This window comes from Petromyzon marinus, assembly GCF_048934315.1.
Source record: "Petromyzon marinus isolate PM22_M1 ecotype Great Lakes invasive population chromosome 84 unlocalized genomic scaffold, UKy_Petmar_22M1.pri1.0 chr84_unloc.4, whole genome shotgun sequence".
Classification (NCBI taxonomy): domain Eukaryota; kingdom Metazoa; phylum Chordata; class Hyperoartia; order Petromyzontiformes; family Petromyzontidae; genus Petromyzon; species Petromyzon marinus.
In genome coordinates, this window is record NW_027422641.1 from 1,309,646 (window position 1) to 1,337,288 (window position 27,643).

The 27,643-nt window shown below is 47.3% G+C and overlaps 3 protein-coding genes across 5 annotated transcripts in view; 1 reads left to right on the top strand and 2 right to left on the bottom strand.

The window, feature by feature from the left end:
* Positions 1–27,643, bottom strand: part of LOC142908486 (ribonuclease inhibitor-like) — a 223,359-nt gene that overhangs the window by 96,366 nt on the left and 99,350 nt on the right. The window lies entirely within an intron of this gene.
* On the bottom strand, positions 5,699–13,810 carry LOC142908483 (uncharacterized). Its single transcript, XM_076059190.1, has 2 exons — positions 13,587–13,810; positions 5,699–8,252 (listed from the first exon to the last, which is right to left on the bottom strand). The coding sequence occupies exons 1-2, from the start codon at positions 13,771–13,773 to the stop codon at positions 7,597–7,599; spliced, it is 843 nt and encodes a 280-aa protein (XP_075915305.1). The 5' UTR covers positions 13,774–13,810; the 3' UTR covers positions 5,699–7,596.
* LOC142908484 (NACHT, LRR and PYD domains-containing protein 3-like) overlaps positions 14,252–27,643 on the top strand; it is a 36,353-nt gene continuing 22,961 nt past the window's right edge. The window contains exons 1-3 of one of the 3 annotated variants that reach the window (XM_076059192.1): positions 14,252–14,318; positions 16,717–16,809; positions 17,730–17,825. The gene's annotated coding sequence lies outside the window, so the exon portion shown is untranslated. The remainder of the gene's footprint in view (positions 14,319–16,716; positions 16,810–17,729; positions 17,826–27,643) is intronic. The other 2 variants (XM_076059191.1, XM_076059194.1) reach the window with 2 other exon arrangements.

A 27,643-nucleotide genomic window follows, 5' to 3' on the forward strand; every position in this document is an offset into this window, starting at 1 on the left:
GGCCGACTGTTGTACATGGTGGAAACCATTAAGAAAGATTGTTCGAGATGAATGTAGTGGAAAACACTGGGGCTGCAGATAGTCATACCCTTGTGAAGCGTGTGAGTTGCACTCTCTTCTCAAAAATGGAACCTGCAAAGAAGCTTCTGGTGGCAGTGGTGGGATACAGTCTACAAGTTCAAGAAGGAAGACCCGCCGAAGAGCTCCTGCAGAGAACGAGTTATCAACCCTAAGCGCTCCAGGTTTTTCAAACTCGGCAAATGGCGGGAGAGAGAGCCGGACCCCGTTGGCAGCCAAGTTCCCGATGGAAGTGGATGCTCCGCCAAAGACCCAAGAACCAGCATCGCCGAACAAAGAAAATTGGCGGCAGCTGTTGGACAGGTTGGACCACCTTACCTCAGTGGTGGATCGACTGATAATTTCGATGATGAAGAAAAGAGAAGAGGAAGGAACTGGTAGTGCGCGGCTGAAGCCAGATCCATCTCCACCATGGACCGCAATGGCGAGGAGAAAGCGCCATAGGGCAGCAGCCATCGCTTCCCCCCGTCGAGCAGCAGGCGGGAACCAATCAAATGACTCAACCACAACTAGAAGCTGTTCAACAGACCTTGACCACCATGCATAAAAATACGGGAGGCGATTGTATTGCATTCATCAAAAGATTTGAAGCAGCTGTTAGAGTAAGCCGATTGATTGACGATGAAGTGCTACGACTGCTGCCTACGGTGTTGGATGACAGAGCACTATTGGCCTTCTTTATGATCCCGGAAAATCAACCTGCCACAACCCAACAAGGTTGTCAAGGGATGGCCGATGTTTTCTGTCCTGCGTCCAGCGCAAGGCAGCAATTTTCATCCTGGAGAAGAGGAGATAGCGAGCCACTGATGGCTTATAGAAGTACCTTGCATGCGGTTGCAGATGTGGCATTTCCAAGGATGGACATGACAACCTGAGACGTGCTAGTGGCGGAGCGGCTACAAACTCTCCTCTATCAAAGTGGCATTACATTGCCGATTTTGCCAGAGAGTGAGCAAACTTCAATCTAGTTTGCTAAATGCCTCTGGGCACACACAGATCCCAGGGCACCATGTGAAGTAGCAGCCCATGTGACAAGGGTGATGGAGAATGGAGGAGCAGGAGGACCAATGGAGCCAACAGGGACAGCAACAACAGGGACCGCCGCAATGCCCAGCATGGAGGGTGATCTGCAGGCGACCTTGGAAGAGATGGCTGTGGCCATCCAGGGGTTCAACGATTCAAGGTGTCAACTACAGCATCAGCGACCATGGCACAACCACGGAGGAATTCAGGACCATGCGGTGATGTACTGCTACCACTGCGGGAGGTCGGGCCACATCGCGAGAGGTTGCCGAGGGGAAGTCATCCCGAGACAACCAAGAAACACCCAGGCGTGTCGCCTGTACACCCAGCCAGATCACACGTGCACCTCATTTCCAAAACCCTCATCACCAACATCACTAGCACACCACTCGATCACATCGACCTGGAGTGAAACAACAGGGAAAATTCGGCCAACATCTCGGGCTAAGTGGAAAAAGTTAGTGAGATCGGTCGTAGCAGCAGCGACAGGAGCAGCATGGTGTAAACCGACCCTCCCTGACTCGCCGAGACAGGTGATGTCAATAAACACAGCAACGATAGAAAATGATGTACCACCCACAGATCATGATCTTGGGCTGATAAGGACCGAATGAATCCGATTGCAAAAACAGGATGAAATTATACAGTCATTGGCTGCACAGGCAGCTGAATGTGCTCAAACTGGTCAAAATGGGGAGCCATTCATCCCATGGCGAGGACTCCTGATGAGGTGGGACATGAAGATGCAGCGTTGTTGCCTAGTGGTGCAAAAACCCTTGCAAAAACAGTTGCTACTAGAAGTGCACGCCAAACAACAAATCCACTTGGGCCACCGAAACACATTGCTCACACTGCAGGCTCGATATTTTTGGCCAGTGATGTGAAAAGATGTACGCGAGCGGGTAATCATTGTCAGGAGTGTGCAAAAAGGAAACCTGCTCCCCATCCTATACAGCCTCCACTGCAGTCGATCGCAGTGGTGAGGGTAAACGAACTAGTAGCGTTGGATATCCTGGGTGCATTTCCTAAAACAGCAAGGATAAAATAAATATTTGCTCGAGGGGATGGAGTATTGCACACACTGGCTCGTTGCATGGCCGATACATGACCAAACGGCTGCAATAATAGCAGAAGCCTTTCTCCATGGCTATGTATTGGACAAGGGCCCCACTGAGAAACGTCTAGCAGGCCAGGGTCAGAATTTTTCTACTAACCTGTTGCGAGAGGTTTGTAATATCGTGGGCACTAAGAAAAATTCGAACGCCACCATACCACCTGCAGTGTGATGGACAAGTAGATAGGCTTAACCGCACGCTGTCCGCAATGTTGTGCCATGTTGTAAATGGTGATCAGATGGACCGGGACTTGCACATCCCAGGGGTCCTAGGGGCATATTGTAGAGTGCCACATGCATCGGCCAGGCTCTTCCCCTTCTTTTTGATGTATGGGAGAGACCCTGAGCCACCTATTGAGGACCGACTGGTGGCTTTCCCTGCTAAAGTTGTGTCGTCACCAGCCTCCCTCAGACTGCCACTAAAAAAGCTCTGTGAAGCTCGTGAAGCCGCGATAGCAGAGTCAGGCAGATCGCAAATAGCAAACAAACGGTTGCCGAAAATAACGGAGACGCCTGTACCCTTTGAACAGGGTGATCGGGCCTGGTTACACTGTCCTGAGGTCCGGGTTAGAAAATCCGCCAAACTACACCATCCTTGGCAAAGCCCAGTGGAATTGTTAAAATCCTCTGCCCGCAAAGTGTTCGCATCCAAATGGGACGCCAGAGATGGGTGGTTAATCCGAGTCGCCCTAAACCATATAGAGAACTGACGTCACAAGGGATCGTTCAGGCTCACAAAGCCGTGTCCAGGGGCGTCGTGATGAATGCCAGGGAGGGGAGCATCCTCCTCACAGAAATACTGCCCCCGCACTCTCCTCTCAGGATCGACCGGAATGAAGATGGCCACGATGAGGGAGGCCGACGGACTAATTTAGAGAGGTGCCGAGAAGGAGTGTCACCGGGTCGAATGTGCTGTTCGACCACACCTACAGTACATATTGATGGCTTGTTGTAAATGTAGGGCTAATGATGTTGCGTATTATTTGCCTAAGAATGTACACCTTCAATAGGGCAGCCCACGTAAGAGTTTGGTGATGATACTGAATGGTCAAGTTGGGTTGTAATGCCTTCCCCCCCTTGATTCAAGCGCCTATGTTAAGCATTAACCCAGAGGTTAAATGTGTTGTACTCCATGCCCACATCACTGAATCCCGTGTGCGATCCCATTGATTCCCACATAGAGTTCCCTATTACTGGTAGGAACGAAGTTGTAAACTGAGTGTACCAGCCTGCAATAGATGAGTGTACCAGCTTGCAATAGATTAATGCGTCCGTCCGTCCCCTTTCAATACTTTAACGAAGTGAAATCTCGTGCTATTGGGGTGTAAAAATAAAATTGCGCAAAATTCCAATGTTCCTACCAGCCCACCCTGCAGGGACCTGTTAAATTAGAGTTTTAGCCGGGACAGGTATTTTTATGGGCAGAAGAGGGTGATGTAGGGTACTGTACATGGCAAAAGTTATAGTGGTGTCAGTGGAGATGGGTGGAAACAGGTGCATGGTACCGTACGAGGGAAGGTTCGAGGTAGAAGACGGTAAAGTTTGCTGGAATAATCTTAAATTAAAGCTTTCATGAATGCAGGGATTCATACTCTTTGGTGGAGACGATAGCACAGAGTGGTGTACCTTCTTTATGATTCTGATATTTCCATCCTACCTGCCTATGTCAGCTGTTATTTCCGACTCTTTATGTCTCTCTCTATGCCTCTCTCTTAGCTCTCTCATGCTTACATGTCCTTTGGATTGCACTCTCATGCCTTTGGATTCCACCACTCTTCGATATTACTTTAACATGCTAATCTCTCACATTAACATGGCCACTTTGATGCCCTCTACGAGGAGGCCGCTCTCCGTTCTTACATTTACATGCTAATTTCTCACATTAACATCACTGGACCCGCCCACTTATTTATGGCCCTTGGGCTACACCCATTTCAAACTCTTTTAAACATTCTGCCTCAACAGCAGATCATGCTTTGCCATCTCATGACGGACGCTTGTGTTGCACCCAAAACGTCGTGATTTATTTTATTTTATACCTACGTGACTTTACCGAAAGAACCAAAGAGTATGGAAGATACCAAGTCAGCTTCATCCCCATGGTGGTGTTTAGGCAAAAGTTTATCTATGAGTATATATAGGCTGGCTAACAGGTATGAAGTTACTCCTTTGGTGGTAATATACAACAAAAACAATAATAAATGTATAACCATTGTCATGGGTGAAGTCTTCCCATACTGGATCAGTCATGGAGATTGTTTCACCATACGCCATCATGCTTCTCAACGTGGGTTGATAACGAAAAGGCTCATGGCCAGTTTGTTTGATGTTAACTATAACCGAGAATCAAACTCAAGTGGACTGATTCATAGTGCAATGCACAAACCATTGTGACACCGTTCCACTCGTATGTACAAGTTAACAGGGAAATTAAAAAACTATGCCATGTTTTTTGTTTACTGTCAATAAAATGAGAAATTAACATTGCCACGTTGGTCAACCCGTCGTCTGAAAATTACGAGATGTACAAGTCAAAAGTCTTAGGTATAATGCAGACAAGGGTTTTGGTAGTTGGACGATTTCAGAATGGGTTGCAGGTGACAATCCTAATCAAATTACAATTTTCAAGATCGTGTGCATAGGTCTGTTGTAGACAAAAACAACGGCCTGCTGATAAAGCATGTCCTGCATTCTTACATGTGTAAAGAAGCTCCTTCGCAGGTTTCATTTTCTAGATGATTTATTCCCGACGATAACATATTTACAAGGTGAGAGTACGACTCACACGTTGCACAAGGCTATGACTATCTGCAGTCCCGGTGGTTTCTAATAGAGTAGATTAATCTCGAACAGTCTTTCTTGATGGTTTCCACCATGTTGATTTCCAACAGTCGGCCCCGATGTCGTCCACCTGCAGTTGTTCTTCAGTCCCCAAGGCATCACCCCATTTGCGGGCCATGCTCCCCCTTATATACCCGCACGGCCACGCCCTGGTAACTTCCAGCAGTTTTCCCCGGTAGATTATCTCAGCAGACTCTATTGTCTTCTACTTCACTTCTCTTGGATGGCAAAGTTTATAGTGGGGGCAGTGGAGATGGGTTGAAACAGGTACAGGTTACTGTACGGGGGAAGGTTCGTGTGAGTCATACTCTTGCGTTGTAAATACGTTATCGTGAAATAAATCATCTATCAAATGGAACCTGCAAAGGAGCTTCTTTACACATGTGAGTGTAAGCCTGAGTACAATCTCACGTGTTGGTGCTGTCGAGTATTTTAATTTTACCAGTGGGTCAATGAGGGAAGGGGATGATGATTTATGTAGTGATAGAATGGGTGGGTCATTCTTGAGAGCATGAAAAAGTGCGTGAGGTTGACACAGTAAATGATCGGGTGATTGTGTGATCAGGTAAATATATGACTCATGAGGAGAGAGAGGGAGTATTTACGTGAGTCATAGATTTAAGGAAGTGGGTGAGTTCATAATGGAGTGAGTACCAGTTTATTGAGTTGAACAAGGCGAGAACTAAAGCGACCAGGATGAGTCTCATTTGCAAGAGAGACCTGGATCACCCAAATTACCAAAGCTAAATAAAACACAGAGTTACAGTAATTAAAGCAAACATACTATTTTCTTCTTTCGATAAAGCATATATAAACAATAGAAAGACAACTGCTGTCTCATGAAAAATCGACGTAATGGAGCTAAGGGATGATAGAATGTGTGAGTAATGTGCGACATGGATGTCCTCTGCCCCCTACACGACTGAACATTTTCTTTGACTACGTAGTTTGAGACGATTTCCATGGATGTACCAGTAGAATTTATCTGGTATAGATATAATGGGAGGCTGATCGATGCCTGAGCCGGTCATGGTATGGCTCTCTATTGTTAAACCATATTATGAATGCAAATGATCTGGTGATTACTGCCCACTCTAAGGAGAAGTTGGAGACACTACAGCTAAACATGAAGCATGCTACTAAAATATGGGCCGTTACCATCAGCCCCACGAAAACAAATCACCTCCCTGGGTATTTTACATCATAAAAATGCTCCCTTCCTCAATTCCTCATGTATTTGGGGCACCTGAGGAGAGAGTGGAGTGGGCAGTGTGCTGATGATCAAGTCCGTTTTGGGAGCCGAGGTCTCATTTAAAATAATTCGAGCATTATATTTTCATCAACTGCTCAACAGTGTGGAAGCTACCTGGCATGTCACTCCATAAAAATCTTCATGTCTTCTCGGCCACAGTTATACCCTTCCTTATCTCTCTCGAAAGGAACATTAAGGTTAGCTTGCCCACGATCTATTCAGGGTTTAACCAGACTGGACTTTGTAAGCTCACAGATTCCTAGAATATCTGGACAAATGCCCATCTGTGGGCTCCTCCAGCAAGCGAGGCTGCGTTGATTGTGTCATGCAGTCCGTATGCAGTCACGGCATCCCCAAGCAGCTTCAATTTGGCTGGATAGATGGTGCTAAATGGGCGTGGTACGGGGTAGAGAAGAGATGGACTGATGTGGTGCAGAAGGATGTGGAGCTGATTGGACTTATTGATGACTGGTATCAGCAGTGTCATGATCGGCTTCTGTGGAGGAGGTTCATGAAAGGTGCTGCTGAGGAAGTGGAGGCAGTTGCCCTCCAGCAACAGCATAGGGCAGAGGAGCGAGGCTCAAAACAACGAGCAGAGCGCCAAACAACTGACACAAATAAATTTGGCACAGTGGGGAGCACGGCTGTTGCATCTGCCCATCATCTTCCTAAGTCAATCCATGGCACCTGCGTCTATTACATGACCTCCTGCCAGCCAGCCTTCGACACTTCACGTGGCCTCAAAATGCACCGAGCATGGCACAAGTGCTGTGGTGATGTCACCGCCACTTAGGGGTGAACGACGGTTGTTGCGTTGTTGTTGTGCGTGTGTGCACGGACGCATGTACGCCTGTGAGTCTCGTGTATGGAGAGATAAAGAGAGGCAGCCGGGCAGGGTGCTGGCCATTCACCCCGTGTGCCATTCAGAGCTTCATAGGCGCTTGCCCCAACATTCTGGTAAGGCTATACAGCGGATGATTGTCGCTGTTGTGTGTGTGTATGGACGTTCACCCCCCTCCCACCGCCCCCGTGTGTGCAGGGACTCATTACGCCCCCTCCCGACAAGCAGACCGGCATCCGGACTAAAGGTAAGTGACAATAACAGATTTTTTTTCCATTTAAGTAACTTTATGTTTTGCTCACAATACAGTATTTATTAGAGTGTTGCATGCAAATGTACGATATTTTGTCTTATATATGACTTTGTTGATGTTCTATGGGGTATGTTTGTCTTTCTGAGTAATGTTTTAATTAGGGTGGTGTCATTTTCACAATTTCCCCAATATTTTTAAATGGCCGACTTGCGCTTCAGCAATTTTCGGAACCAATGGCTAAATCTCTTCATCTTCTTGGGCTTGGTGGTGGTGGCAGAAGTGGTGGTGGAAACGGTTGCGGTGGTGGAAGCTGTGGCAGCGGCGGTGGAAGTGGCGTCGGTGGTGGTGGCATCATTGTACATTTGAGACACGGTCCATATTAGCTCTTTCAGCTGGCTACGGAGATGCAGGTTCTCTTCTTGCAGCCTCTTTTCCCCATGCCACATGTCCTCGTGACGCACCAGCTTCCCGCGCAGCCTAAACTGTTCCTGCCCTCTCTGCGGATTCAGGAAGTTCAACTTCCTCAGGTGGGCGTGCAGCGACCTCCGGAGATCTTCGTTTTCACAGCGCAGCGACATTTGCCGCTGTGCTGCATTGCAGTCTCGGAGAAAATCCGCATGCAGAGACTTGCTCTCCCTGCAAGGCACTCTCGTGGGCTCCAGCTCCAACTGGCGCTCTTTAAGCTGTTGAACCAGGCTCCTGATCTCTCTCTGGAGAGTCTCTCGGTTCTCCATGAACTCCTCCAGCTGATGCTGTAGCTCCAGACGGAGCATCTTGCTCTTCTGACAGAGCTCCACATTCTGCAGGCCCATCCTCTCCGTAGACAGCGTCGTGGTCTCATGGTCAAAGTCTGAAATGGAAAGCGTAAAAAGAAGATATATGAATATCCCCATCCCAAGCATGGCCAAGACCAGAACGCCAACGATCAGCAGCACCATGCTCAGTTCGAGTTGACGGCACGCGGGACAGAAGCAAGTGTGAGACACGTCACGAAGGGGCGTGTTATTTATCGTGACGTCATTACCGGATGTGACGTACACTATGACGTAACAGCCATCTCTGCCCACTTATTGTCAATCATTGCCCACCACGTGACTCCACGGCCCTGCCCCTAACCACACAGCTCCTCCCCCATACTCTTCTTCCGCCTTCCCCACGTGACGCGAGCCAATCACGCGAGAGGCGGCGCGCGGTCGGCCCCGCGTCCGCTTCCCGCCATTCTTGCAATGGGTGGCGGGGCCGCTCAGGGTGGGGCGCGGGGCGCGGGGGCAAGTTCACTCCACGTCGCGAGTCAGGAGGAGGGACGAGGGGGAGGGGCCAGGAGGGACGAGGGGGAGGGGCCAGGAGGGACGAGGGGGAGGGGCCAGGAGCGGGAGGGGGGGGGAGCTGAGAGCTGCGAAAGTTTGGGGTACCACTACTTGAAAAATATACTGTACCACAGAAATGAGTTTATGTTTAGTTCGATTTAGAACATCTTTCCAATGAATTTTGATTTAAAGCTTTCGTGACTGCAGTAATTCATATTCTTAGTTTTTTCGGTAAAGTCACGTTGAAGAGAAACAACAAAATAACAAAATATATATAAAACAATAAAAAATTCTCACGACGTTTCGACCATAACTCAAACGGTCATCATCAGGTGTGTCGGTTTGCATAAATTTATTTTGAAAACGGCATGTTTATTTATTTATATATATAAAAATAACGTTTGCGTCACGCGCAACGATGGCAGTTTGCCAGGACTAGTCCATCTATTTTTTGAAAAGAGGAGGGGGGAGACGAAATTTGTTTTTATGTATGCTGTCTGAAAGGCACTGTAAGCGTGAACAATCAATCAAGAACTGAAATGATTTATCAAATCTTTCCAATGATTGCTAAGATAGAATCCATCTTCTCGGTTGAAATTGTCTCTGTGTTTGTATATGTGGATAGCCTCATGAACGAATCTCTCATGGAAGCCAGATGGCTTACAAAGAACCTCCGTCTTGGAAAAGTCAATGGCATGTGAGCCTACTGAATTAGAACAATGATCTGCTACGGCCGAGGTGTTGGTCCTACCGTGTTTAAGGTCTGCTTTATGTTCACGAATGCGGTCCGAGATATGGCGTTTGGTTTCTCCAATGTAACTACTACCACAGAGGCAACTTAGTTTGTAGACACCAGGGTATTGTATGTCCGGAATCACATCTTTTACAGACGGAACCAGATCACGGATTTTATGTAATGTGTTGAAACGGACCTGGATCTTGTGTTTATTCAAGATTTTGGAGATCTTTTTTGTGATCCCAGCAATGTAGGGTAAAGTGATGGTTTTGAAAGGCTCCTCAAGAGGGTTCTTCTTCATGGTTTGAGTGATAGCTTTGCGGATTGTATAGTCGGAGTAACCATTAGCCCTAAGAGCTTGGTGTACGTGCTTGAGTTCACTGCTTATGTGTTCCTGGTCGGATATGCATTGGGCTCTATGATACAGAGTCTTGATGAGAGAATTCTTCTGTGATGGATGGTGGTGGGAATCCGGTTTCAGATAAGCATCCGTATGGGTAGCTTTCCTGTAGACAGAGTGGCTCATTGAACCATCAGGTCTCTTTTTAATTAGGACATCCAAAAAAGGTATCTTGCCATCTATTTCGACTTCCATGGTAAATCTGATGGCTGGGTGTATGGAATTGATGTGGTCGAAGAATTGGTCTAGAGCAGGCCGGCCATGTGGCCAGATGACAAAAGTGTCATCCACGTACCTCTTCCATAAGGTTGGGCGCAGAGTGGCAGTCTGGATGGCGTCAGTCTCAAATTTCTCCATGAAAATGTTAGCTATAACTGGAGAAAGGGGGGAGCCCATTGGGGTGCCCTCAGTTTGTTTGTAGAAAGTTCCATTCCAAGTGAAGTATGTATTGGTTAAACAGTGTCTCACCAGGGGGGGTACCTCAGTGTTTAGTCCTTGATGAACCAAGTCTTCAATGATTGCAATGGTGTCAGGTACAGGAACCTTGGTGAATAAGGAAACTACATCAAAACTGACAAGCAGGTCGTCTGGGGACAGGGAAATACGCCATATCTCGGACCGCATTCGTGAACATAAAGCAGACCTTAAACACGGTAGGACCAACACCTCGGCCGTAGCAGATCATTGTTCTAATTCAGTAGGCTCACATGCCATTGACTTTTCCAAGACGGAGGTTCTTTGTAAGCCATCTGGCTTCCATGAGAGATTCGTTCATGAGGCTATCCACATATACAAACACAGAGACAATTTCAACCGAGAAGATGGATTCTATCTTAGCAATCATTGGAAAGATTTGATAAATCATTTCAGTTCTTGATTGATTGTTCACGCTTACAGTGCCTTTCAGACAGCATACATAAAAACAAATTTCGTCTCCCCCCTCCTCTTTTCAAAAAATAGATGGACTAGTCCTGGCAAACTGCCATCGTTGCGCCTGACGCAAACGTTATTTTTATATATATAAATAAATAAACATGCCGTTTTCAAAATAAATTTATGCAAACCGACACACCTGATGATGACCGTTTGAGTTATGGTCGAAACGTCGTGAGAATTTTTTATTGTTTTATATATATTTTGTTATTTTGTTGTTTCTCTTCAACGTGACTTTACCGAAAAAACTAAGAATATGAATATCTTTCCAATGGTTGCTTAATTTGAAACCAACTTCTCGGTTGAAATTGTGTCTGTGTTTGTAGATCTGAATTGCCTCGTGAACAAATCTCTGATAAAAACCCGTGGGTTTGCAAAGAACCTTGGTATCGGAGAAAATTATATCGTGATCACCCACATGGTTGTAACAGTGATCAGCAAAGAATTCGTTTTGCTGTGTTTCAAATCTGATTTGTGCTCGCGAATTCGGTCAGAGACATGTCGCTTTGTCTCCCCGATATAGCAATCACCGCAGGTACAACTCAATTTGTAAACCCCAGGGTACTGTAAGTCAGGAATGCCATCCTTCACGGATGGGATCAGATCACGAATTTTGTGTACTGTATTGAACCGGACCTGGATCTTGTGTTTGTTTAGAATTTTTGAAATCTTTTTAGTAACGCCTGCTATATATGGTAGTGTGATGGTTTTGGCCGGAGTATCAAGTGGTTGTTTCTGTATGGAGGGAGAAACAGCTTGGCGGATGGTACGGTCAGAGTAACCATTCCTTTTGAGGGCCAGGTGTACATGTTTTAATTCACTGGTCAGGTGGTGTTGGTCCGAAATGCAATGAGCCCTATGGTATGAAGTTTTGATGAGAGAATTCTTTTGGGCTGGGTGGTGGTGGGAATCAGGTTTCAAGTAGGAATCTGTGTGGGTGGGTTTCCTGTAGACAGAATGCCCCAATGAGCCATCAGGTCTCCTCTCAAACAGAACATCTAAGAATGGTAGCTTAAATTTCGATTTAAAGTTTTCGTGACTGCAAGGATTCATCTTCTTTGGTTCTTTCGGTAAAGTCACGTAGAATGAGAATAAAATAATAAATTGATAAAATAAAATAACACAATAATATTCTCACAACGTTTCGGCCACAATACAAGCGGCCTTCATCAGGTGAAGGGAACGAGACTGTCTGGAGGACAGCGCTGGAGTGAGAAAGCCACGCTGAGATCACGACCTTTAAGCTGTGTGAGAAGAAACAAAGCGCCTGACAAAGGAATTAGCATTTAATTTAGCATTGAAATGGCTGAGTGATTAGCTTGTGACTGGTCACAGAAAATGCTATATTAAAGTTAAAGCATACACATCCACAAAGGCACCCCTTGACAAAGGAATTAGCATAGAATTTAGCATTGAAATAGCTAAGTTAAAGTATACACATCCGCAGAGGCACTCCTTGACAAAGGAATTAGCATAGAATTTAGCATTGAAATAGCTGAATGATTAGCTTGTAACTGGTCACAGAAATAGCTATGTTAAAGTCAGAGCATATACATTCACCGAGGCACCTAGTACAAATCAAACAGGAGAATTTAGCATTGAACTAGGCGAATTTAGCATTGAAATAACTGAGTGATTAGCTTGTGACTGGTCACAGAAATGGCTGTTGAAGTTAAGGCCTACACATCTGAGCTATTCACTGTAACTGGGTATACAATACAATATATAATGAATACTATATCATGAACCAAAAAAAATACTAAAATATAAATTACCTCAATGTTATCAATAAACTCTATATTCTCCAATCAGCTAAGCTACCAACAATAAGTCGTTATATATCACAATGCTATATGGCGAAAAATGGGTGGATTCTTACCCTCAACTTTAGCAACACGGATAGCTTAACCGTGGTTAATGGTATGGTTTACAACATGGAGTATAACAGCGCCTCGCAGCTGTCTCTCTCCCCCTCCTCTGTTCCGACCATCGATGAACTCGTCCGTCTGAACGGGACCCGTAGCTATCCGTGGTGCTAAAGTTGAGGGTAAGAATCCACCCATTTTTCGCCATATAGCATTGTGATATATAACGACTTATTGTTGGTAGCTTAGCTGATTGGAGAATATAGAGTTTATTGATAACATTGAGGTAATTTAAATTTTTGTGTTTTTTATTGGTTCAGTATATAGTATTCATTATATATTGTATACCCAGTTACTGTGAATAGCTCAGATGTGTAGGCCTTAACTTCAACATAGCCATTTCTGTGACCAGTCACAAGCTAATCACTCAGTTATATCAATGCTAAATTCGCCTAGTTCAATGCTAAATTCTCCTGTTTGATTTGTACTAGGTGACTCGGTGAATGTATATGCTCTGACTTTAACATAGCTATTTCTGTGACCAGTTACAAGCTAATCACTCAGCTATTTCAATGCTAAATTCTACGCTAATTCCTTTGTCAAGGGGTGCCTTTGCGGATGTGTATGCTTTAACTTTAACATAGCCTTTTCTGTGACCAGTCACAAGCTAATCACTCAGCCATTTCAATGCTAAATTATGTTAATTCCTTTGTCAAGGCGCTTTGTTTCTTCTCACACAGCTTAAAGATCGCGATCTCAGCGTGGCTTTCTCACTCCAGCGCTGTCCTCCAGACAGCCTCGTCCCCTTCACCTGATGAAGGCCGCTTGTATTGTGGCCGAAACGTCGTGAGAATATTATTGTGTTATTTTATTTTATCAATTTATTATTTTATTCTCATTCTACGTGACTTTACCGAAAGAATCAAAGAAAATGGTAGCTTACCATCTTTCTCCACTTCCATGGTCTTGTTCTTCTGACAGAGCTCCACATTCTGCAGGCCCATCCTCTCCGTTTGCAGCGTCGTGGTCTCGCGGTAAAAGTATGAGATGGAAAGCTTAAAACGAAGATAAATGAAGATCTCCATCCCAAGCATGGCCAACAGCGGAACGCCAACGGTCAACAGCGCCATGCTGAGCTCGTGTTGACGGCACGCGGGACGGAAGGAAGTGGTGAGGCACGTCACGAAGGGGCGTGTCCTATATCACCGGATGTGACGTACAGCCATCCCTACCCACTTATTGGCAATCATTGCCCACCACGTGACTCCACGGCCCCGCCCCTTACCGCGCAGCTCCTCCCCCATACTCTTCTTCCGCCTTCCCCACGTGACGCGAAGCGATCCAATCACGCGAGAGGCGGCGCGCGGTAGGCCCCGCGACCGCTTCCCGCCATTCTTGCAATGGACAGCGGGGCCGCGCAGGGGGGGGGGGCGGTGGGGGCGGGGGGGGCGGGGCTGAGTTCACTCCACGTCGCGAACGGGAGGAGGATTGACGAGGGGGAGGGGCCAGGAGGGACGAGGGGGAGGGGCCAGGAAGGACGAGGGGGAGGGGCCAGGAGGGACGAGGGGGAGGGGCCAGGAGCGGGAGGGGGGGTGCCGTGGCGCCGCTCTTGGGCCGCGAGGCCTCCCCCTGGGCCCGCGGCGCCACGCGGAGACCGCGACAGCAGCAGCAGGAGGTGGTGGTGGTGGTGTTTGTGTTTGTAGGCACGGGAGAGGTGGTGGTGGTGTTTGTGGTTGTAGGCACGGGAGAGGTGGTGGTGGTGTTTATGGTTGTAGGCACGGGAGAGGTGGTGGTGGTGTTTGTGGTTGTAGGCACGGGAGAGGTGGTGGTGGTGTTTGTGGTTGTAGGCACGGGAGAGGTGGTGGTGGTGTTTGTGGTTGTAGGCATGGGAGAGGTGGTGGTGGTGTTTGTGGTTGTAGGCACGGGAGAGGTGGTCACGGACAGGCGGTGAGTGCCGGGTGATGGAGGGGGGGGATTGCAGGGTGAGTGAGTTAATGAGGAGAATTAATAGGTGAGGAGGGTGAGTGAGTTGAAGGGTGAGGTGAGTGAGTGGGTGAGTGGTGAGTTCACGACAGGGAGATTGGGGCTGAGTGAGTGAACGCAGCGCACGGTAAAGATCCCCTGAGAGCATTCGCAAGAGTTGGACATTGAGTGCCGCTGTCAGGGTCCACACGCAAATTACTCACTTGGCATGATATACAAATTAACCATTGTAAACGATAACTTTAAAGTCCGCTATTTGTCAGAGCTAATGCGATGTGCGTTTTGCATATTTGTAGCACGTTATAACCATCGTCAACATCGTCATTTAGAGTAACCATTAGTCCATACGTGTCACTTGCTAATAGTCCCCGGGTCAATCACAACTTTGCCGTGCGTGCAGGCTTTGTCTCTGGCTGCTCCCTAGGGCTGCGATGCCTTTCCATGCCACAAGATGACGTTCATAGCTCCTTCCACACCGCGACAATATTTACTGCAGTGTTCTATAACGCGGCAGTTGCGTTGCTGAATAACACCGCGTTGTGTAAACTCCCTCGTTACAATGACTAATACAGGGTAAAGCACAGTCCGTGATAACAGCGTGAGATGCGTGTGTCGGCTGAACAAAGACTGAGGCGCGTGGGGAGCATCAGGAAGCATCCAGCAGCATCCCAATGCCTCGTGTGACGCTGTGCCCAGGCAGCCGTACAACCGCACATTCCTACTCGCGCGACGTGGTTCTGTTGACTCAATCGCGTTATATCCATTTAGCATCTGCGTTATAAAACGTGTTCCCTATTACATCCATCGTGCCATATCCAAATGGCGTTATGAAAACACGCGTTGAGGCAGAACGAACTCTATAAACTATTTTTATTTTACCAGGTGAGACCCACTGAGCTATGTGGCTGTTTTCCAGAAGCGACCTTTCCACAAATGATAGATCAGCTAAATGGCTAATCACGTTAGAAATGTGTAGCACCAGCCACAAATACTCTAGACATGGGATCCCCTTTGACAGGGTCAGTGTCTACTTAGATTCACTCACTCCGCCTATTGTCATGCGGCATCCGCAGCTGCGTCGCGACACTTGGTAGAGTGCTGTCTTTGAGGCAGAGAGCTTTACAACCGTGTGCAGTGGTTAATTTGCTTAACAGCTTTACACCGAACTCCTTGCTTGTGGTAAAACATGTTTGCGACTTTGCTGATCGAGAACTATGCAGATTTAGATTTATAGTAACATGTACTTAGTGTGAGATGAACTTCCAAACAATTTCCTTTGCTCAACATCTTGCAATTAATGTCTTTTTAAATGGTCAGCTTAAGTGATTCCGTGATGGTTATGTAACTTGACCATTAAGATAATCTATGGAGCACAATTATTTCAGTATTATTTGTCATAAGTAAACTTTAAACTGAACCCATATGTGATATTATATTGCCTGATTATTTTATTTTTTAATGTAGTCTACATGCTCTTCTGGGGATATTACCCCACATTTACCATTCATTGATGTTCGCTTTGACATTGGTAATTGGCATTGTCACACCATAGTAATTCATGGGCAATTATGTAATTCTCTCTGTGTCTATCTTTCTCTGCATCTACCTGTGTGGTTGTCTCTCTCTGCCGGTGTGTTTTTCTCTATATGCGTCTCTCGTGTGTCTCTGTGTGTGCCTCTCTCTGTGTGTGGATGTCTCTCGGTGTCTGTGTCTCTCTTTCCTTTTCCACGATGTGGTGTTGTATTTACATGCAAATTCTACCTCTAGCCCCGCCCACTTACCCTTGGGCTGAGCTTATCTCAAGCCAATATAACTTCGTGTTTCAGCAGCTTTCTCGCTATATTTTTTCACCTGATGATGGTTGCTTGTGTTCCGATCGAAACGTCGTGATCTATTATCTTTTCTACCTACGTGACTTTACCTAAAGAACCAAAGAGTATTGTGATTTTGATAGTGATCGTTGTGGTGGAGGTGGTGATATTGATGGTGGTGTTAACGATAGCGGTGATTTTGGTGGTTGTAATGGTGGTATTGATGGTGGTAATGGTGGTTGACTATTACCCCTCTCGTGTCCTTACTTCCACAACCAGGTTTAAGAATCTGCTGGTGTCTGTGCTGGAGGTGGATGTCGGATATCTGTGCGGTCTGGAGCGGTGGACAATAGACTCCTGCAGCTCAACCAGGTGGACGCACTGGGCAGGGGGCAAGATGGTTGTGGCCTTAGAGACCCACTTACTCCCACAGAGAGCCATAGACTCACTCACAGAGTACACTCACACAGAGAGCCAAAGTCTCACTGACACAGAGCCATAGGCTCACTCACATGGAGACACATAGACTCACTCACACAGAGAACCATTGATTAACTCATTGGTTTTTTCGGTAAAGTCACGTATGTAGAAATACCATAAAATTATATTAAAATAAATCAATCACGACGTTTCGACCGCAACACAAGCGATCTTCATCAGGTGTAAAAACAAATAGCACATAGGGTGACATCAGCGCAACACATAGAGAGCGTTAAACTGCACGGAGGTAAATACAACAAGAAGATGAGAGACGAGAATTCAAAAAACCTAAGAAAAATTTACGTGATGCAAAACCAGTCGGCCAACGACACAGTTAGACACCTGCCTGGCAGACCACGAATTTCAGAAGAGTGCTAAATTTCGTGTTCATCCTCTGGGTTGAACATACCAGCATAGACAGAGTGAACAAATACGAGGTATAAGATAGCAGAAATACATATACAGGGACACAAGAGGTAAGAAGAGGAAAGACGGACAGAGAAGCAAGAAAAAAGGGGCCGGAGGGATGAACAGACAGAGGCTTAAAATAAGTAGTAGAGGTGGGGGGAGGGGCGGAAGAAAGCAAGGGGCACCCCACCCACCCCACCCACCCCACCCACCCCACCCCACCCACCCATCCCCACCCATCCCCACCCATCCCCACCCATCACCTCACCCACCCACCCCACCCCACCCACCCACCCCACCCCACCCACCCCACCCCTCCCACCGATCCTCCCCCCAACCCTCCCCTCAACGCTCCTTTCACTCCTCCCGTCACCCCTCCACCCCTCTCCTTTCTGCTGCGTCAGGGCCAGAGGCTGAGAGCACGGGAGAGGAGGCTACACGGGGAACTGGGCCGCGTCAGGGGCGAGAGACGCGGGGCGACTCGACACTTCACAGCGTGGGTGAGTGTGGGGAGTTCGTGGTGCATGGGGGACGGTGGGTGGTGTGGTCCAGAATATAAACCACCTGTGTAGGATACACGGGGGATTTTTGATTGGTGCTTAAATGTGTGTGTGTGGAAAACGGTGTAGTGTGTGAGTGTGTGTGCGGTGGGGGATAGGGAGGTAAATGTGTGTGTAACGCAAATTAGTATCTGGGGCGGTGTGTAAACATCACACATTGGGGAGACAAAGGCGGTCCGGCGTGGTTCTGACCACTTACCATTTCGTGTACTATGGCAGCCTTCATAGGAGCTCAATAACAGCACTTGCCCCACCAGTCTGTGGAGCTCCATGGGGGATGTTTGTGTTGGAGCTCGTGCTGTAGGTGTAGACGACGCACGACCGTGGATCCTCTGTAGGGAGCGCGCGTCTGCTGTGGGTCGCATGGAGCTGCACAAGCGGACACCGCCGCAGCGATTCCCATACCGAGTCACGAGATAGGCGCTGGGAAACACCACCATGGTGTGCTTGCCTTGTATGGTCAGTCGTGTGACTGATTATTATAATATATTAATTCACACCTGTGCACCGTGTCATGGCAGTTTCTCTGTTTTCCTTAATTGCATTTTTATTTCAGAAATATTTCACCTGCAAAATAGATTGAGTTTGAATATCTCATGCGAAAGGGTGCCCAGGGCATGTGGGGTCGTCCAATTGCACAGTGTTTAGCGCACATCACTACACACCCATGGACTAAATCCAGAGGCGAGTGACAAATGAATCAGTTCTGCCCCCCTCGCTTCACCAACCCGCACTAGTCAGCATGGTGAAATATGGTAAAAAATCAACACGACCGACAGGGCATAGGGTGCCCATTATCCAGAAGTGCTTTACTTTATGATCACATCCACATCTAATGTGGATTTGGTTATTTTTCTTTAGTTTTCTTTGTTGCATAAATACAACTTGACAAGATGTGTACTGCTTCATTCTGGTACATTTACTGTTTTTCAGTGCATTTCAGCACTGGGTGTGTTTGTTGGATTTATTGTTTGTCACGTGAGGTTAAACACTAACAAAATATTTTATGAACCAGGCAAAGTTCACTAAGCTATTAGATTTTTCATTGAACTGACAGATGCTGTAACCTGGTCCCTTGGGTACCCAGGCCTTCCTATAGTATAACTCCAGGAATCGGCAGATTTTTATTTTATTGTACCAAGTAAGGTCCACTGAGCTATATAGCTGTTTTTCAAAAGCAACCTGGCCACAAATCGTAGCTCAACGAAGTGGCTTATCACGTGGAAATTTGTAGCAGCCAAATACTGTAAACGCATATTTCTAAATGTGGAGGGAAAAAAACTCGAGGATCCAGAGAAAAACCCACGCCACCACGGGGAGAATATGCAAACTCCAAATATCCAGGCGTCGGGGTTGGAATCGAACCCACGACCTCCTGCATTCCAGGCGAAGGGGATAACTTGTTGCCACCACTGAGCCCCTTGTTAATCTGATGTGGTATACTGGTACAGCCCCTGGTGGCCTCGGTCACTTTACTGACCTTTGCACCATTGTGTAGTCGGTTCAATTGAGTCGCAAACATACTCTTTGGAGGCAACAAATTTATTTATACCAACACGAAGGGGTAACTTCCCTTTTACCAGATAACAACCTATGGTGGTGGACCACCAGGCTATCTGCGCTAACACTCTGGGATAGCTACAATGAGCAGGACTCCAGCTTGAGTCCTGCCCATGTGTTGGTGACTCTTCACGGACGTTGAATGTAGATCTTTCAGAAGACAACAGCAAAGCTGAACCCCGGTCCCTCTGGGGACCCGGTTTATATGCTCACCAGTCGTGGCCGGCTCTGCCCTTGGCCACGACTACCTTCTCGATTCCTATTGCAAGATCTCGCCCTGATACGTGACTACCCACTAGCCCCAACTTGGGGCCCCTGTGTAGACTTTACCCGTCATGTACCTTCCAGGGTCAACCAGAGTGCAATGGCCCACATTAACCTCATTCATGGTTGACACTTTCACACCCCTCCTATAGAGAACAGCACTGCACGCCACACGTGGTGCCACTCAGCGCCATGACTCAGCGCTCACAAAGCCCCACTAGGGTGGGTACTACACCCACATATATGGGGTGTCGGTGATGTAATTACATCGCACGCCGTGCCTCTCAGGCCGGCACTACACAGTGGCATTCCCGATGTCACTACATTACCCCCCCCCCCCATTCGTAGCATTCAGCCGTCCTGGCTGTCAACTCCCCCTTAAAACTAACCAAGTGAATAAGTTCTAGATTTGAAGCTTTCGTGACTGCAAGGATCCATACTCTTTGGTTCTATTCGGTAAAGTCACGTAGGTAAAAAATAAAACAACAAAAATCATGACGTTTCTTCCACAACACAAGTGGCCTTCATCAGGTGAAGGGGACCGTACTGTCATGAGGACAGCGTTGGAGTGAAGACAGTCCATCCCAGGTCGCGTCCTTTTAAGCTGTGTGGGAGGAAACAAAATGCTTTGACAAAGGAATTAGCATAAAATGACCGTAACGCACAAGAGGACCGGCACGGAGGGGGGGAGGGGGTGTGAATTGGAACGTAGAGGACCGGCACGGGGCGGGGGGGGAGTTTACAAATGTAGGTGTGAAGTGAAATAAGCTTCTATGAAAGTTTGGTATATCACTATTTGGATAAATACCATTGAAAATTAGTTTAATGTTTGGTATGATTTAGAACATCTTTCCAATGGTTGCTTAAGTGAATAAGGTGAAAAAAGCGAGTAAAAGTGACTAAACGCTATGTGTGCCTCAATAACAATAACAAATAGCATATAAATAACCAAGCCCACCTATACAATATATACACTAGCTGCAAATGTACAGAACAACACGAGAAAATATAAAACGCGAATGCACGGAATCCCCTCCATCACCAACAACTCCCATCCTCACCGTGTAACAATACCCATAAGCACAACAAAGGCTAGGTTCAGCCAATAACCGATATGGCCTACTGAGTGTGACAAGCAACTGATGGTGTGGGAGTGTGTGTGCATGGGTGTCACAAAATCCGAAGAGTTTTTGAGCGAGTCCTCGTGGCTGGGCCTCCAGTGGAGGTGGGCTCACTCTCCCTGGAGGTCCCAGGGGGAATATGCAACTGTCCAGTCGAATCCGGCTCCTCACGAAGAGCAGTAGGCCGGGTCGACGGGTTCTCCTCTCTCGAATCAAGTGAAGACAGCGCAGGCGGCGGCTCGGGGGACATCAGGCGCGCGGCACCTGAGGGAGGAAGCACACGACTCCGCTGAGGACCAACCTCAACGTGCACACATGCCAGCTCGCCGGACACATCTGTCCCTCGGCGCCCACAGTGTGGAGATGGAACAAACTCACAGGGAGCAATAAAGGGCTTAGGGCAAGAGGAGTGTACAAATCAACTCCGCCGCCCCAAGCGGATCTGGACACACTGCGGTCGAATGACCCGAATCACATCAACCAGCCCTCTCCAGGGTTTGAGCAATTTGGGCGATGTACCCACCGGTACCTGTGGACAGTGCAACCAAGCTCTGTCCCCAGGTGCCCATTCATGTTTTTGAAGTACGGAAGCCCCTCAGCCATTCATTGGCCAATCGGCACGAATCAGAATTTACCCTGGAAGTCTCCCGCACTTCTGAAAGCTTTTGAAGGGTACAGCACACGGAGTCAGAGATTTAAGATTTAGCCTTGTTGGGTGCGGCTTGTAACTGAACATGAATCAGGGGGTCGTGTTCTCGCTGACCTGATGACTCAACATGGAGGTCAGAGTTCTGTGCAGCCACCTCAACCATACCATCCATCTGCGGATTGTGCGGTGACATGCGTACTTTCTTGGTTCACAACTAACGCACACCTCTTGCAATAATTTTGAAGAAAATGTTTTGCCCTGATTGTTCAGAAGACGTTCGGGAGCACTCTTGTCCATTATGTAGTGGGTAATAAACTGGAGGAAGCTTACTCTGAGGCAACACATTTATTATAACATTAACAGGTTATTACACAATGGGGTAATGGCCCCTTTCACCCGATACTCTATGGAGGTAGTCCCTCCAGACTAGCTTGCCTCTCACTGGCTATCACGACATCTATACTGCTGGGGCTTGAGTCTTCGCTTGAGTCTTCACTGGTTATCAGCTGGAGCTTTCACTGGTACAAGCTCGAGCCGACCCTAGCCAGGGGTTCGGCTCTGCCCATTGGGCTCTACTCTTCAGGGCTCCAGGATGCTCTTCAGTCTTCGGCCGGACAACAACTGCTGGGACCGCTCAGGGACCTGACTTATATATAGGCTCCTGGCTCACTCCGCCCCTGGCCACGCCTTCCTTCTAGGACCGTCTCCGAGGGTCTGGAGAATGACATCATCTCCCCAGCCCCCTTCCCGGGATCTGGGGTCCCGACCGTTGGTCACGATGCTCCCCCAGGGATTGCCTTGGCCAACGGCCCGTCATCATTAATCCAGCAGGTTCAGCCTCCCCTCTGCTCCCTACTGACACAAGCTAGTACTGCCGGCTATGATTAGTGGCGATCATGTTCAACCATGCCACTACAATTACATAGCCATTGAGGAATGCCTCAGTGATCTTTGCCGCCAACTGTTTGGGAAGCGGCCAGGCCACAGGCCATCATGAGAAATACTCGACTCCCACCAGAAAATATTTATTCCCACGAGCGGCTTCTACCGCGTGTACTGCACACACCCCTTCAACAAATTAGCAGCATCCTCAGCCATGCCAGGCCAGAAGAAATCCGACTTACGTGTGGCCAATGCTAGTTTATGCACACCCAAGTGCAACAGACGCTCGTGCACCGCCCAAATGACCTTACCCCGCAGGGCGGTGGGCACAACAATGTTGGAACATCGCATCTCTCCGTCCCAATGCATGAGCAATCCACCTCTGAGAATGAAAGAGGCGACACCCCATCGATCCTCGCCCCCATCAGTCTCTCTGACTCCGCATCGCAATTTAAGCAGGGAAGCGTCCTCAACCTGGAGGCGCCCCCATTCTTCGTGGTCCAATCCAATGACAGCATCACGCGCCACTGGATCCCCAGCTCCCTCAGATGTTACAACCTCGGCCGATGCCGTAAGGGTAGGGGGCGAGTGTTCGTTGCGCGGCTTACAGCGACCGGAGCCCGAAAAACTTGCGCAACTCTCGTTCGTGGGTAATCGCGAGAGGGCGTCCGCGTTCGTGTGATGGGAGCCTTTGCGATAGGTAACCTGAAAAGAGTAGTCACGGAGGACCTCCAACCAGCGTGAAAGTTCGCCAGATGGCTGGTCAACCTGCAGCGCGTACTGCAGCGCCGCGTGGTCCGAGCGCACCTCAAAGTCTCTCCCATACAAATATGGAAGATACTGTTGCAAGAAAAACACGATAGCTAACAGTTATCAGCGTGTGACACAGTACCGCTGTTCAGCCGGAGACAGCACTCTGCTTCCTTATGCTGTTCTGTCTCTAGTTGCCATTGACAACTAGAGACAGAACAGCTCCAATGCCAGTGTTACTAGCATCTGTATCAAGGACAAACGGCAAGGAAAAGTCGGGGTAGTGGAGGGGAGGGGCGTTCACCAAGCCATCTTGGAGTGCAACAAATGCGGCCTCCTCATGGGTGGTGCCGATGTCACAAGTCGAGGAGACTGAAGTGCTGTGACAAAAGGGCCATTGCCTGAATCGTCTCTTACTATAAACATTTCATTTCAAAGCGGTGTTATCGAAGAAGTTTTTTTGGAAGATAAATAACATCGCGATGGGGGGAGGGGGAGATAGCGGGATTGAGGGGGAGCGATTAGGGGGGTTATAGAGGTGGGTGTTGAGTAAAATAGTATCAGTGTCTTGTGCTTGAGCCTAGGGGCTATGCCAAGGGGCTAGGACATTGAGAACACGGATTCGAATGAACGTCTCATCTTGCCACATGCTTTTTTTACTATCTCCATCAGTAACAAAATCAATCTACAAAGCAACGCTGCTTCTAAAATGGGTATAGTACTCTGAAGCATGTAAAAATGGTAATGTACTGTCAATCGTACTTTAACAGGAGCATTGTCTCTTTAAAGGTCACGGTTTTTGTTGTTGACATGAACTCTATTGGCTTCCACCTCCCTGTTCACAGAGATCGTCAATAGAGGCTGAAGTCTGTTACTCGCGCACAGTCAGTCGAGGGAGTGATAGCCCTCACTGTGCCCTTCAGCCCGTGGCGTTGCCTATGGGACTCATTGTCCCGTAACATCCCGAGTTCACAATGTCGATTAAAGCGACACCTTTGTTTAATAACGATCCATGAAATTAGTGGGACTTTATATAGTGTGACAGTCTTGTCTTTGGTAATACTGTACTCATGTTTGTTTCTGTTGCCTGGTTTTTAATTGGTAAAGCTGTGATCGTGTTTGATCCCTCCACTGGTATCCGATTAATTTCTGCATCAAGCACAATATCCCCTTTGCTGTCTTCAAGTTCCACCATGGACACGCTCCTGCTTGCCTCTCCCATCATCTTATTCCCCTCCCAATGTTCTCCTATATCGTCCCTACCATCTCGCTTTACTCCCCTTCACCCATTCTCCGCCCAGCAACCAAGGCTTCCTGTTGGAACTTCTAATCAACCTTTACTCATTCGGAGGTCACTCATTCCCTTTTCTTTTGATGCAATTATTTGGGCCTGTCACTTACCATCCACAGATTTCTCCTGTGATCATCACTTTATGTTCTCTCTTTAGAAATGTAGGCTGAATGTACACCTCCTTGTTCCCAATGATGATTGTATCTCACTGATGTGCACATCACCTTGACAGAGGCTCTTTTTAAAGGCACTCTAATTGATTATTTCTCATTTCACAGCCTCCACTACACTACTCAGCAGATTATACCCCACTTTGTTCGTCAAGACTTGCTTGAGGCAAATATAAGTATGGTCCAACAACTTCTATGACTGACACGGCACGAGTAAGACTGCCTGCAGTCCAACCAAAAAGGCTGCATCATTGAAAGCTGGTTTCAAGCCTGCCCTCCACGTGTGTTAAAAGATCTTACTCACCCATGTGATGATAGTTGAGCCTCTGGGTGTCAGCATTTCTGCTCTGATATTGCAAGTGTTGGATACTAGTGATTTTTCATTTTTCTTAGGGTACCTCTCACTTTATACTCAAATGGCTCAATGCAGAAGGTGTAGGGTCTTTGGTTGCTGTGGCTTGCATGAGCTCTTCAAAGGGATATGACGAAGAGCGATTCTGCATTTGGGAGCATACTTACTTCTAGCATGCTAGTTTCCGCCTTCAACTGCTGAGGAGCTTGCCACTGGCATTTGTAATTGCGCAGGAAATATTAAAGTAGGCTCCCCTGAGCTGACTGAAGTTTGCAAAGTCATCCTTTATTTGACTGAGAGTTATTATTCAACTGCTGCAGCTTTTCCATCAGGCCCCCTCTGTTCATGCCAGATCTGAGTTTTGCATTGCCTTCTTAGGCCCTTGTAGCAGTTTTTACGTTCGTTTTTCAATTAAACACCACGTTTAATCACTAATCCATTCATTTCCAATATTGCAACAGGTTGTTGGGCTGGTCTTGGCGGCGTTGTTTACATAATCTTGAAATTGTCCCAAACTGTTGGTTCCTCATTAGACAGGAGCGTGCATTACCACTGCCCACCTCCACATTACAACCATCCCCACCATAAGAATTATATCCAGTATGAGCTGGAGAAGCTTTTGTTGAACTTCGAGAGTACTACTAAGAAATGGGGTTTACGTTCATCCCCACATAAAACAAAGCACCTGCCTGGGTATTCTGTCATCGTATTCTCCCATCCCTCCACTCCCCATGAGCAGTGGGGCAGTTTTGGACAGAGCAGAACAATTTTCCATACCTGGAAAGGGTGCATGTGACTAGCTCCAGTTTGGCAGCAGAGGCCATGCTCCGAATCGGTTGAACATAATTATCTCAGCTGCGTAACACACTGTGAATGCTACATTGCCTGTCGCTCCATGTAAAGCTCTGGGTCTTCTCAGCCAGATATCCCCTCCCTTCTCTACATTTGAGAAATTTGGATCCCTTTTAAAGGAACATCCACACTGGTTTTGCATATTCAAGTTGTCTACGATCCACCGTGGGCTTAACAAACTAGATTATGTGAGCAGCTTAGATCCTTGAATGATCTGGACAAATGTCCATCAGTGAGATACTAAGGCAGGTGAGGCAGCATTGGCTGGGTCATGTAGCCCAAATGCCCAGTCACTGTGTACCCAAACAGCTTCTGTTTGTCCAGATATAAGGGGCTTATCGCTATAGGCAAGAGTTTGACTGCAGTGTAACAGAAGGATGGTGGAGCTGTTTGGGCTTGCCAACAGCTCAACCAGTGGTTTCAAGATCAGCGTCTCTGGAAGAGTTTTGTGAAGGATGTCCGCCTCCAGCAATAACGGAGGGCGGAGGAGTGATGCTCACAACAACGAGCGGAGTGCAGAATGAGTAAAATGCAGCAAGGTGGAACAGTAGGGAGCACAGGTGGTAGATCTGCCAGTCATCCCTGTCACTCAACCCATGACACCTTTATCTATCCTGTAACCTACTGCCCATGAGCCTTCGACAGTCCACATGACCTCAATGTGCACTTAGCCTGGCACAAACACTTTTTTGACGTCACCAATTTTGAGTGGCGAATGGCTTTTATTGTTATTGTGTTTATGTATCCACCCCTTCATGTGTCGTACTGGCCTTCTTAGGTGCTCGCTAGCAGAACTAATCCCAATAATGTAAAAAACGATATGGGAGATTTTTCTCATTTGTATCTTGTATGTTTGTGTACATCGCCTATGTGTGTTTGTGGCGAGCCATGCTGCACAACAAACTCAGCCACAGTTATCAATAGCACGTGATATCTACACTGGTTTTGGGTCCTCTAGGTTGTGTCTGCATTAAATGAGTGCCTGGTACAATGGGTAATCAGTATAACCTATGAGACAAACGTGGCCAGGTGTGGTGCTGGCCATTTCTACCCCACTTTGCGTGCAGGTCTTCAAAGGGGCTCACTAACAGCACTTGACCCACCAGTCTGTGGAGCTACATGGGGGATGTTTGTGTTGAAGCTCGTTCTGTCGGCGTAGAAGACGCTCGACAGTTTATCCTCTGTAGGGAGCACGCGTCTGCTGTGTGTAGCGTGGAGCTGCACGATAGTGAAACCAATAGAGTTGTTGCGCCTTGGGCGTAAACATCAATGTATGTCCATTTGCCAGGTGTTATTTTTTTCATTTCCTGTGGAGATGTGTGCTGTATGAGAGAAAAAGCGACTAAGCCCACGCCCTCACCCCCTTCTCCCTATTGCATTATCTCCTCGTACTATTTGACTACTCATAAAATCATACGTATATAGTGACACCCCAGGGATAAATTAATATTACTTGTTATAGCACCTTCTTGTAGAAAGAACGCTGGTTAAGTCAGACCGGCCTGTATATGTACAGTATAGATATTTAGTTTGCAGCAATGCAATACACACAGCTCAATACACAAATAGTTAAATGTATAAATATCTCATACTAAAGAATGGATTACTTGGGTTTACAAACATGATGTACAAAACTCGTTATAGTCTCATGCTCTGCATGCTGTTGTAAATGCACGTGGTGCATACTCACTGACCAGATGCTTCGTTATTATTGATACTAATAAAAAATGTTAAATTAAGAATTTTCTTCATCAATTTCTCACGTTAAACAAATATAGGGAGGCGTTCATCCAGCGGTAGAGAGACAATGGCTGCTGATGATGATGTAACGTGCCGCTAATTTTGAAGAATTCCTAAGAGACAGTGC